At 42.6% G+C, this 13,181-nt stretch overlaps 1 protein-coding gene across 19 annotated transcripts in view; it reads left to right on the top strand.

Moving 5' to 3' along the window:
• MACF1 (microtubule actin crosslinking factor 1) overlaps positions 1–13,181 on the top strand; it is a 402,996-nt gene that overhangs the window by 225,905 nt on the left and 163,910 nt on the right. For 15 of the 19 annotated variants that reach the window (XM_089676708.1, XM_089676721.1, XM_089676720.1 and 12 more), the window contains 3 exons: positions 1,301–1,534; positions 7,474–7,623; positions 12,922–13,155. In XM_089676708.1, coding sequence (XP_089532834.1) covers positions 1,301–1,534; positions 7,474–7,623; positions 12,922–13,155 — 618 coding nt within the window. The remainder of the gene's footprint in view (positions 1–1,300; positions 1,535–7,473; positions 7,624–12,921; positions 13,156–13,181) is intronic. The other 4 variants (XM_089676715.1, XM_089676718.1, XM_089676719.1 and 1 more) reach the window with 1 other exon arrangement.

Here is a 13,181-nt window from a genome sequence, read left to right as displayed (position 1 = left end):
TCTCCCCATGTGGCCCTCCTCCATGGGTGCGTGAAGCAAGAGATCCTGTATAATAATAATAATAATAATCAGGCTGGCCGGTAATTGAGGCTGCAGCTTTGTGGCCTGCTGGAACGGGATACAGTGATTGTGATATTTTTTTTTTTTTCGGCATTGCCCTTACATTTTTCCAGGAGCCAGCGCCCTCCTCTGGTGGATGGGGCTGTGATGAGTAGTCATTGACAGTTCAGCAGCTCCTGCCATCTTGACTGAGGGCTTCCCTTGCCTGCTCTCACTGCCCGCCCACCTTCCAACATCTCCTTCCCGGTTTGACAGCCGGTTGCTGGGGTTGAGGTTGAAGGTGTTGTGGACTTGATCTGTCGCCCTTTCCTTACCAGCGGTGAGTGGATGGGGAGTGTGGGGTAGCTGGCTAGAGAGCTGGATTGACTTTAGTTCCTTTTTACTCACCCCCCCTCCCCTACAAAGAGGGAAACATAGATGAAACTGCGTTGCCTTCACTTTCTCCCTGTCATGCCACAGCCTAGGCAGAGCCAGGCTATGCTGGCCGGGATTCAGTACCCTCCCTCCAAACTCCATGAACCCTGCACCTCGGTGAGTGACAACACCTACCTGTACATAGGGGCCCCCATACCCCCCCCTGTACACAGGGAGGGGCCCCCATACCCACATCTGTACACAGAGGCCCCTATACCCCCCATTACCCCACCTAGCTGTACACAGGGGCCCCCATACCCCCCAACACCCACCTACCTGTACACAGGGGCTCTAAAACCCCACTTAGCTGTACACAGGGGCCCCTATACCCCCAAACACCCCACCTACACGTACACAAGGGCCCCATACTCCCCCAACACCCCACCTACCTGTACTCAGGGGCCCCCATATCCCCCAACACCCCACCTACCTGTACACAGGTTGCCCTACATACCCCCAACACCTAGGAGCCCATATCTCCACTGTACCCCAACCCCTTACCCCCTGTAGAATACCACAATCCACTGCCTATCTTGCTAACCCCCTCTACCTGGCTCCTAACTTTTTTTAGCTGGCTCTTAGATTCAAAGCAAATCTGTCAAACCCTTTGGCCCTGTGTTAGGACATGATTGAAAATTACCCATATAGCGCCAAAAAAAAACTGTGTGTTGCCCGTAGTAACCAGCTGCATTTTTTATTCTATTCTCTTATAGCCCTACTGGATAATGACACAAGTAATTTGGCTGCTATTGGAAACCGCACATTCAACAGACCTATTGATAAATGCTTCCAGTGTTTAACATCAGTACATTTGTCTATATTACAGAGCTTGAGGCAGCCTGTGGCAGACACCAGGCTAGAACTGGAGAACATAGCTTTTAAAATTCAGTTATTTATCTCTGAGCAAGCCCAAGATTTGACACCTCAACAAAGTCGTGTACTGCTTCGTCATCTTAATGATCTACAAAGGTCTTTTCGAGAGCTCTCTGAGTCATTGGTGTCAAGAAATGAGATTCTGCAGTCCCGTGAGCGGTTGGTGAAGCACAGCATGGAAGTCAAGGTCAGACAGCACGTTTCCTATCCTGAAAAGCTTTCACTGCTTACTGAGTTCATTAACATCCCAAGCACGCTGTGTGTGATATGAAAACTGCTGCTTTCTTCTACCCATATGTGACAGTAGATTTTCTCCAGAGCCATTTCCTGACCTGATCTCATCTTCATGGAAAAAAAACAAACATTTTTTATTTGAGCTGCTCCATGCATTTGTTACTATATGAATGGAAACAGCTGTGCCTGATGCAGTAAATGTGTTGATGCGCACTGTATTGTATTATCATCTCTGAGCATTAAGCAGTATTGTAGAGTACCTCTCATTGAACTAAGAAAATTTTGCATTTAAATTTTTAACATGTACAGCGGACAACATGTCCAGGGTGTCCCACTGCCCAGCCACTCCACCCACCTTGCATCAGCTTGATGGGATTGAATGGGTTTAAACGAAACAGAAAGTACCAATTGAAAGTATAGTTTGTATATAAAAATGCAGAGATCAATGAAAGGTTATTAATAGAAAGTCTAGTGGGAATAACCACAAAGTGGATGTAAATGAAAAAGTAACTATAATACTTACTTGCTTTGTGCAGTGGTTTTGTACAGAGCAACCCCCGAACCTCCTCTTCTCAGGTCCCTCGCTGGTTTCCCTGGCTCCTCCCTCTTTTCAAATGCCCCCACAGCAAACAGCTTTATATGGGGGCACCCGAGGAGGCTCACTTTTGAGCTGCTGCTCCTTGTGTCCAGTCACACACACAGCCGTGGCTTGGCCCCAATCCCCCTCTCATTGGCTCACTAGCTGTGATTGACAGCTCTCATGCACATCGTGGTTTCAGGCTCAGGTAAGTATTGGAGGGGGGGGGGCTGCTGCACACAGAAAATTTTTTACCTTCATGCATAGCACCTTGGTAGGTCAGTAGGCAGGTGCTCTGAATTCTGTGACAGCAGTTTTATCAACAGGACATAATGAATGCATATCACAGAATTCAATGTGTGGGAATCTTCATAGGTTTACACACTTCATGACCATTCAGATTAATAGGCTAGAAACAATTGAAATGCAATATAGAAACCAATTTATGAGTTTATTATTATTATACAGGATTTCTATAGCGCCAACAGTTTGCTCAGCGCTTTACAATATAACGGGAGACACTACAGCAACAATACAGTTCAATACAAGAGGGTTAGGAGGGCCCTGCTCCTTGGAGCTTACAATCTAAGAGGGAGGGGCTAGTGGTACAAAAGGTAATAACTGGGGGGGGGGGGGGGGGGTGGACTGGTAGGAGGAATAGAAGATTCCATTATTAGCTGAGGGCAGGATAGGCTTCCCTGAAGAGAGAGGTTTTCAGATATCGCCTAAAAGTGAGCAGAGTAGGCGATAGTCTGATAGATTGGGGTAGAGAGTTCCAGAGGATGGGGGAAGCTCTGGAGATGAGCATGGGAGGAGGAGACGGGAGCTAGGGAACTGGAAGTCGTGCGAGGAGCAGAGAGTACGGTTTGGGTGATATTTGGAGACCAGTTTGGTGATGTAATTTGGGGCAGAGTTATAAATGGCTTTATATGTTATTGTTAATGTTTTGAATTTTATCCGTTGGGCAATGGGAAGCCAGTGGAGGAATTGGCAGAGAGGGATGGCAGATATGGAACAGTAAGGTGGATGAGTCTGGCAGCAGCATTCATGATAGACTGTAGAGAGGATAGCCTGCGATGAGGTAGGCCAATGAGGAGGGAGTTACAATAGTCAAGGCGAGAGATAACAAGGGAGTGAATAAGTTGCTTAGTAGTTTCAGAGGTTAAGAACGGGCATATCTTGGAGATGTTGCGGAGGTGAAGTCTACAAGATTTGGACAGCGATTGGATTTGGGGCTAAAAGAGCAGATGGGAGTCCAGGATTACACCTAGCACCCTGGCATGAGGGGAGGGACTAATGGTTGTATTATTGGTCTTGATGGAGAAGTCAGGAGAGGGGGCACAGGCTGGAGAAAATACTAAGATCTCAGTTTTGGAAAGATTGAGTTTGAGAAAGTGGAGTGACATCCATGCCGATATGTCACTTAGTAGGTTAGTAATGTGAGAGGAGACTGCAGGGGTGAGGTGAGGAGTAGAAAGATGGATTTTTGTGTCATCAGCATAGAGATGGTACTTAAAGCCATGGGAGTTTATCAAGTGACCAAGGGAGGAGGTGTAGATGGAGAAGAGAAGGGGTTCAAGGACAGAACCTTGAGGGACCCCTACAGAAAGAGGAAGTGGATATGAGGAGACAGAGTTATAGGTAATGCTGAAGGAGTGCTGCGATAAGTAGGAGGAGAACCAGGAGAGAGCAGAGTCACGTAGGCCAAGAGAGTGGAGTTTATTTAGAAGAAGGGGATGGTAAACAGTATCAAAAGCCGCAGAAAGGTCAAGTAGTAAGAGTACGGAGTAGTGGCAATTGATTTTAGCAGTTAGTAGATCATTAGTGAGTTTTAGTAGGGCAGTTTCAGTGCAGTGTAGTGAGCGAAAGCCAGACTGTAAAGGGTCAAGAAGGTTGTTGTCAGTGAGGTAGGAGCTCATGCGATTGTAGACTAGGCGTTCTAAGAGTTTAGAGGTAAACGGGAGCAGGGAGATGAGTCTTAAGTTGTTCAGGTTGGTGGGGTCCAGGGAGGGCTTTTTAAGTATGGGAGTGATATGTGCGTGCTTAAAGGAGTGGGGAAGACACCGTTGGAGAGGGAGAGATTGACGATGTGAGTGAGGGAGCATAGGCTAGAAGAAGAGGGTGACTGTAGTAGTTGTAAGGGGACAGAATCCAGGGGGCAGGTAGTGAGACGAGCTTCTGAGAAAAGCTTAGTGACCTCTTCGGTAGTAGCAAGGTCAAAAGAGGAAAGTGTTGAGGGAGGTTTAGTATAAGGTATGCTAAGTGGGATGGATGTCTGTGCAGTGGAGATGTCACTATGAATTGCATCAATCTTGTTTTTGAAATGATTTGCAATCTCATAAGCAGTGAGTGAGGTACTGGGTGGAGGTGGAGAAAGTAGAGTTAAAAGTAGAGAAGAGACTACGAGGACTGGATGACAAGCTATTGATGAAAGTGACAAAGTAGGCTTGTTTGGCAGCAAAAGTTTACCTTTTGACTGTAGATACCCATTAAGGAGAAGTTTAGGGCATATGAAAAAAACATCATCTATGCTCACCTCAATGCTGCAGCATCAGTGTAATTCTATAGCTGTCCCATGTTGGCTCTAAGATCAAGAACTGAGCAATCAGATTACCTCTAATCACTCAGTTTTCGGTCACCTCAGAGTGGAGAGCAGTAACTGTCAGTTACTGTTCTCCACTCTGATCTTCCAACACTCAATGGAGTTTCCAGCCACTTGCTGAGAGCCAGCTGTCAGTCTTGCAGCTGGGTGGCTACCGACAGTATGGTCGGGGTCCTTCCAGAGCCTGGAATGGCTCTGCAATGTTAGCTGATAGTGGGCAGTAGCATGTTATAAGCTGACTCTGGATCACAGGAGAACAAACGTAAGTGGACTCCTTCTGTGATCCAGAAGAGAAGTATTACTAAAATGCTTTGGCCATACTTTTTCTTTTAAAATTTATTTATGCATTGTTCATTCTGCTGCATAGAATTTAGTGGATGCAGCTCATGTGGATTTGCATTACTAGATACCTGTGTGTATGTATATATGTATATGTGTATATATATATATATATATGTATATATATATATATATATATATATATATATATATATATATATATATATACTGCAATACATGTGTGTCCTTGTTATTCTGCACACCAGTTAGTGATGTTTTTTCAGAATTTACATTTTATAAAAAAAAAAAAAAGAAAATAATTCTTTTGGTGCAATAAAAAGACTGATATTCAAATGCAATCCACCAGTCTCTACATTAAGAAATTTAAGTTCAATTCAACTGTGATTGTAAACGTTCATTTTTGTTTTTCTTTTAAATAAACATGTCATACTTACCTGCTCTGTGCAATAGTTTTGCAGAAAAGCAGCCCCAATCCTCCTTTTCTCAGGTCCCCCGCTGGTGCTTCTGGTTTAACACCTAGTGTGCCCATAGAAATCCACTTGCTTATGGGGGCACTTGTGCATGCTTGCTCCTGAGCTGGCTCTGTTTTGTCAATGAGACCCATAGCACAGCTCGACTGCCTTCTCCTCGTCACTTTCTGTAATTGACAGAAGTGGGGGCCAATTGCTTCCATTAGTATCTCTGAGCAAGTATGGAGGGAGAGAGCCTCTGTGCACATCGCTGTATCGAGATGGGGGCCCAGGGGAGTATTTGAGGGGGGGGGGGCTGGGGGGGGAGCTGCATACTGAAGGTATCTTTTTTTTGTTTTTTTTCCCTTAAATTGGTAGTAAACACCACTTGGTCAGTTGTACCTGCAAGTAAGCTTATAATAAAGATTACCTGTAGGTACAGTGAATATCTCCTAAACGTGCACTGTTTAGGAGATATTCACATCTTTAGCAGTCAGTGACGTGACGGGCACATGTGCACTGCATGGGAGTGATGTCATTGAGGTTCAGCTATTCGACGGCTGGAGCCCACGAACCCGGAAGAAAGACCAGGTGAAAATGGAATCCCTGATAGCTACGACAGCACGCCGCTGGAGGGATCAGTTTTGTAAGTAAGTCTTTCATACGGCTCAAGCATAATGTACTAGTATTTTTTAATCACTTAAAGTGGAGTACCACTCAAAAGCGGAAGCTCCGCTTATTTGCCCCCACCCTCCCCCTTCCTCTGCCATATTTTGGCACTTTTTTGGGGGGGAGGGGGGGAGCGGATTCATGTATTTGGCACGTGCCTGCTCCCATTTCCAGGTCAGTTCGCCGTGGTGAAGTGAGCCAGAAGTTAGGCCCCCTCCTTCCTCCCGCAGTCTCTTGGGAACCTTCACAGGTCCCAGAAGACTGCCGGACCAATGAGAATGTGCAGTGTGTCTCGCGCATGCACAGTGGGCACCTGGCTGTGAAGTCACAAGATGTCACAGTCTGGTGCCCACAGTTGTGATGCACGGGTGAGCAAATTGCTGGACCCTGGGACAGGTGAGTGTGTGTTTATTAAAAGTCAGAAGCTACAGTTTTTGTAGCTGCTGACTTTTAATGAGCAAAAAACTGACTGGAACTCCACTTTAACTACCACATCAATGCAGAGAATGAATTAAAGTAAAAAAACTTAATGTTTTAGAACCACGTTTTAGCACAGTTGCTCATCTGTCCATAGTGCAGTGTGATTTGCCCCCTTTGGTTCTGGGAAATGTTTGTAGAAAACTGCACATTTTTTGTAAAGCCATATTTGCATTCCTACCCTCTTTATCTCTTTTTCAAATAAGGAATTATGTGGTTTTTAAAAAATATTGGTCAAGAAACCAAATGTCCGTAACCATTTCCTAATTCACAGTAAAGTCTTAGCCCTTTGCCAATAACTGCCAGTAAGAATACTGTCAGCGCTTTTAATGTTTGTATTAACATTGTCTACATTCTTTTTGTTTTGTGTCTGTATTTAACTTCTTGTTTGCTTTGCTTTTTTAGGTTTGTATCCTATAACAGTGAAGGATTTCTCTCCCAGGCTGCAATGAGCCTGAATTTGGCATGTCCTCTAAATTCAGAACCAAATGCTCTACCCATATGAAAATAATTGTTACTAGGATATGTTTGTAATTTATGAAAGGACACATCGTGCTCATCTAGCAGGCAGGGACTCTTGTACTGAGGAGCAGGCACTGGACCATCATAACTCCAGATAACCATCACCTCATACAATTAAGTCACACATTTTGTCACCTAAAACCTTTTTGGTGTGTTTTTTTTTTTTTTTATCACTAGTAACATTTGTAAAGAAATTTACTTTAAATCTGGAAATTATGAGGTCTGTGCTTCCACCTCTGTGCTTCCTTGCTGGTCTGTGAGGACATGAATACATTAAAAGATTTCCTTTATTTTAGACACTAAAGGAGCAGCAGTTGACTTGTTCTCAGGGACTAGACGAACTGAGCTCATGGGCAGAGTTAACAGAAAAGGCTGTGCAGGAGCACCAGGGAAGACCAAGATCACATGATGTATCCAGCCTTCAGGATCAGTATAAAAGCATGCAGGTATGGTGACAGTCTATACAGTTCCCTAATCTCAAAATATTAAGATAAATTAGGTTACACATTAAAGTGGAGTTCCACCCTAAAGGGGAAGTTCCGCTTTAAAGATTGGGCTCCCGCTCCCCATGAAGGATTGGCACCTTTGGGGGGTGGGGGAGCGACGGGTACCCGATTTTGACAGGTACCTGCTCCCATTTTCGCTGCGATTGCCTAGGCGATCAGAAACGGAAGTTGTCCTCCTACCCTTCCTTCCTGAAGTCTTGTGGGACACGTGACAGGTCCTAGAAGACGAGCCATTCAGGAAACGCAGCGCTACTTGCGCATGCGCAGTGGGCACCTGTCTGTGAAGCTGCAAGCTGTCACAGCCGGGTGCCCACACTGAAGATGCCGGCACCTGGAATACAGGACGGCCGGTGAAATGGGCTGTGGCGGGGGCAACGCGGGACCGAGGGAGAGGTGAATGGCTGTTTTTTAAAACTCACCAGCTACAGTTTCTGTAGCTGCTGACTTTTATTTTTTTTACAGAGTGAGTAGAACTCGCTTTAACACAGCCTTCTGTATCATTTTATTCTTCTAATTTTGATTAGTGACTTTAAAATTGGCATAGGGTTCACAATTAGGATTGTTTAGTATTAAAATACAAAAAACTGTTTAAAAAAAAAAAAAGAGTCAGTAAGGTATATACAATGCTTTGAAAATGTATTCATACCCCTTGAAATTTCCCACATTTTGTCATGTTACAACTAAGAACGTAAATGTGTTTTATTGGGATTTTGTGTGATAGACTAACACAAAGTGGCACATAATTGTGAAGTGGAAGGAAAATGATAAATGGTTTTCAAAATTTTTTACAAATATCTGAAAAGTGTGGCATGCATTTGTATTCGGCCACTTTATTCTGATACCCCTAAAATCTAGTGGAACCAATTGCCTTCAGTATAAATACAGCTGTTCTATGAAGCCTTTAGAGAAAATTTCAAGGGGTATGAATACTTTTTCAAGGCACTGTAGCTACTTATAGGATTTTAGTTTAACGTGTTAATTTGGTTAGAGGTAGTTTATGATTGCCATTACTTACTGCAGTCTCCTTTTTTTTCCTTCTCACACTAGTGATTTGTGATTGTGTTAGAGAATTTAAGTGAAGGCCAAGCCATATTATTTATATATACAGTATAAAAATATATTTTTTCTTAAACCAATTTACATACTTTCTGTCACATAAACCATTAGAATACTCGCCTACCTATAAGCAATCACCTTCTTCCTTTCTTCCCAGTTTCCTTCTTTTTAACAACTTTCCCTCCAGAGGATTTACCCCCTTTCCTGACCAGGCCATTTTTTGCTGTGCAACACTGTGCTATTTCCCCTGGTAATTGCGCGGTCGTGCATTGCTGTACCCAAATAAAATTTATGTCCTTTTTTCTACACAAATAAAGATTTCCTTTGATGGTATTTGATCACCTCTGTGGTTTTTACTTTTGCACTATAAACAGAAAAAGACCAAAAATTTGGAATAAAAAAACCCAATAATATACAAACTATGGTATATATATTGAAATTTACGTATCTTTTACTTTCTGACTGCCTATCACATTTCTTGAGGTGCTAAAATGCCAATGCAGTATAAACCACCAGGCTTAAGAAGGGCATATTTCCTCATATCACTTCCCCCACTACCTATCACAGTTTCCGGGACTCTAAAATGCCAGGATAGTACAAACACCCCTTCAAATTACCCCTTTTTGGAAAGTAGACACCCCAAGGAATTTGATAAGTGGCATGGTGAGTATTTTACAGATATCGTTTTTGTCACCGGGTTTTGAAAAAGAGGAAGGAAAAAAAATTTTTTTTAATTTTCTTCATTTTCCAAAAACGTGGCAACAAATGAGATCTTCAGCATACTCACCATGCCACTTAGCAAATACATTGGAGTGTTTACTTTCCAAAAAGGGGTCATTTGGAGGGTTGCTTCTATCCTGACATTTCAGGGCAAACATTAGAAGCTTATGCCACACATCACCTACTCTTGAAGACCAAGCATTTTCTGACACTTTTTGTTTACATGAAAAAACATTTTTTTTGCTAGAAAAATACTTTGAACCCCTAAACATTATTTTTTTTTTTGAAGCAGAGGCCCTACAGAATAAAATGGTGGGTGTTGACATTTTTTGCGTCACACAGTATTTCCACAGCGATTTTTCAAACTTTTAAAAAGTTTTTTAAAAAATGCACTTTTTTTTTACTTTTAATGCACAAAAGCACAATATGTTGGCCAATTATTTGGGAAAATATAAAAGATGATGGTATGCCGAGTAAATAGATACCAAACATGCCCCTGCAATGGCGACAAACTGCATACATTTTTAATATCCATAGGCAATGCTTTAAAAGCCTTTCCAAGCTACCATTTTAGATTTACAGAGGAGTTCTAGTGCTAGAATTACTGCGCTTGATCTGACGTTCATAGTGATACCTCACATGCATGGTGCAACCACTGTTTACATACCGGCACAGGTCAACGCACGCATGGGGAGGCGAGGGTGCTTTTTTTTGGGGGGGGTTTTTTTTGTTTTTTTGTTTTTTTTATTATTTTTACACTGTCCCTTTTTAATTTTTTTTTTTTTTATCACTTTTAATGCTTTCACAAGGAATGCAAATATCCCCTACAACTTCAATGGGCATTGTCATATATTCTTTTTTGAGAAATCTGGGGTCTATCCGACTCTAGATATCTCCTCTGCCCTTACATTATCTAATCTCACCAAGATCGGTGTGATGAGATGATTTCCCAATTTACAAATGGCTGGGAGGGGCGCTTACTGACCCTGATGCTATCTGACGTCACCAGTGGCAGTAATACAGTGATCAATTAAAAATTCTATATACTGACACTGTACTAATGGCACTGGTTGGGTGACAGGGTGATCAAAGGGTTAAATGTGCTAATGTGTGTGTGTGTGTGTGTGTGTGTGTGTGTGTGTGTGTGTAAAATGTAGTGCTTTTACCCGGTGCCATGTTCTTTCTTCTCTCCCTGGACCAACGGGAGGGAGGGGGGTCTAGCAAGGGGGCACAGGTGCGTTCACACCCCAAAATAGGAAATGAAGCAAGTTTACATCGCTTTGGCAAGAGCTGCTGCTTGCCCGCAAAATGCCAAGTAGTTAGAAAAATGAAACAAAAAATTCTTAAACAAAATGTTTAAAAAAAATTCTTAATATGGCATTTGATTACTTTTTTTTTTTTACATTTTATTATTATTATTATTATTATTTTTTTTTTTTAATACTTTTATCAGAATAGTACAAATGTTGCCATAGTCACATTGTACTACCGTGGGGGGGTGTAATTATGAATTTTTTTTTTTTTTACACTTTGCTTTGCAGGAGAAATAAAGATCATTTCTCCTGCAATGCAAAGCTTGCTGTCATGAACCTAACTCATTCATGAACTGTCATGAATGAGTTAAGTTTTTTTTTTTTTTTTATAATTTACTTTTTATTGGTGTTCAAAATGTTTACAACAAACGGAGTTGCATAAATCGTGAAATAAGCAATAAAAAACAAAGAAAGAAAGAGGCTCATTGATGAGAGGTATATAGGTACATACAATGTCAGTACATAACAGTGAATTAGCTATCATTTCTGCTATAACCTTTTCTCTCATTCTGATCGTGGTGAGGTGCGTAGTAGAAAGCCAATGCATGGGAATGGTTCTCCTGGCTGCTGTTAAAACATGGGAGGATAGTTTCCTGGCAAATTTGGAGAGGCCTGCAAAAGGTAGGCCCAATAGAAAATGGATGGGCTCAAATACGACAGGAGCCTTTATGAGGAGTTGCAAAAGGTTAAAGACCTCTCTCTAAAAAGGTGCAATGTGTTGGCAAATACAAAAAATGTGGTAGAGAGTGCAAGTTTCCTCGCCACATCGCAAGCAGGCAGGAGAAGCGTTTGGTTTGCAAGCATGGAGAACCTCAGGAGTCCTATACCAAAACATCAGTAAGTGTTTTGTTTATATACTACAACACATAGAAGATCTGGAGACAGCCTCCCAAATCCTACTCCATTGATTCAGGCAATATCACTGAAGATTTGGGGCCATTTGCGCATATAGAGGTGCGTATCAATAGTAAGGGGGCAGGCGTCTTGAAGCAGTTTATAAGTAGAGGAAAACATGCCCCATTGGTACGGACCCTGAATGCAGATGCATTCAAAGGGAGTAAGCTTCTCAAGGGTTAGAGAGGAGGCTTTAGATGAAAAAAAAGTGACGTATCTGTAGATAAACATAAACATGGTGAGATGACAGACGGGTAGCTTTTTGAATCTCAGAAAAGGATTTAAGTTTGCGGGTCACTGGGTGTACCAAGTGGCACAACTGAAATAGATTGAGAAGCCAGTGCATAATGAGTTAAGGTTTGACAGCTCAGGAAAATGATCTGTGATTGGCTGGAGTTGGTCACATGGTACAGGGTGCTGTGATTGGCTCCATGTATCATGTGACAGCGGTGGGCCAATCGCAGCTCGCTAGGAAGAAGAGCAGAGCTGTTATGAACGAGATTGATTCATAACAGCTTTGCTTACATTGTGATCATGTGATCGCATAGCGATCACATGATCACCGGGTCCCGCTCACTGGGATCTTCAGTCAGTTGGGTCCGCTGAACACAGCAGTCACGAGGGGGGAGCACTGCGCGCCCCCCTGTGTTGGTACAGCCAGAGCGATGTACAGGTACGTCGCTTTGGCTGTAGCTTCCGCTCTGCTGCAGTACATGGCAGGCGGCAAGCGGTTAAAGCCCAAACTTAGTCAATAAATAAATAATACATTCTGAATGTAGATCAGGTGGATAAATGAAAGGTCTGCCTCCTCCTTTCAGAGATAGTTTTATATTTTTATAAGCTGTAGTACAGCTTCTATAAATGGAGGCGGATGGCAGAAAGAGTGGACATAGTTTGCACTCTTGAGGAGAGCAAATGTCAGGTCCCTTAGCCTGTCCCTCATCCCCTGCTGCATTGGTAGTGGTAGCAGTGGGGGGGAGGTAGAAGAAAGAATTCAACTAAATGAGGAGCCACAGCACCAGGAAGACATCAGGCTGATAATAAGTCTTGTCCCTTTTTTTTAAGGAGCTTAGGCTTTAAATACCAGTTTCACTTTGTGTGTCATTTTTTTTCGTATCTCTCCTTGCAGTTGTTCAATTTTTATTCCTGATCTTAATGGAGCTTATATGTATGAATGTGACTGATCCTTGATTTCAGATGCTTCCTAAAACATAGTTCAGTAGAATATCACTGAAAATTTGTTTCCCTTTACCAGGAGCTCCACAATGATGTGCAAACTAAAGCAAACAAGTTTGCCGGTATCATTAAAGCTGCAGAGGACTTCTTTGAGGAAAACAAGAACAAGATGGACCCTAAAGATCTTGAAGTGTTTAAGAAAAAACTCCAGAAGGCTAAAGAACAATATCAGTACCTTTTGCAGAAAACAGGGGAGACAGAGAGGCAGTTGGAGTCTGCAGTGAGCACAGCCATTTTAGAGGAGACCAAGAAGGTAATGAGCTTATGCAAGTGCATTAA

The sequence above is a fragment of the Staurois parvus genome, unplaced genomic scaffold (genome assembly GCF_062004578.1).
Source record: "Staurois parvus isolate SC_StPar_1 unplaced genomic scaffold, SC_StPar_1.0 ptg000172l, whole genome shotgun sequence".
NCBI lineage: Eukaryota > Metazoa > Chordata > Amphibia > Anura > Ranidae > Staurois > Staurois parvus.
The sequence above is the reverse complement of the archived record's forward strand: the minus strand, read 5'-3'. Positions and strand labels throughout refer to the sequence as shown.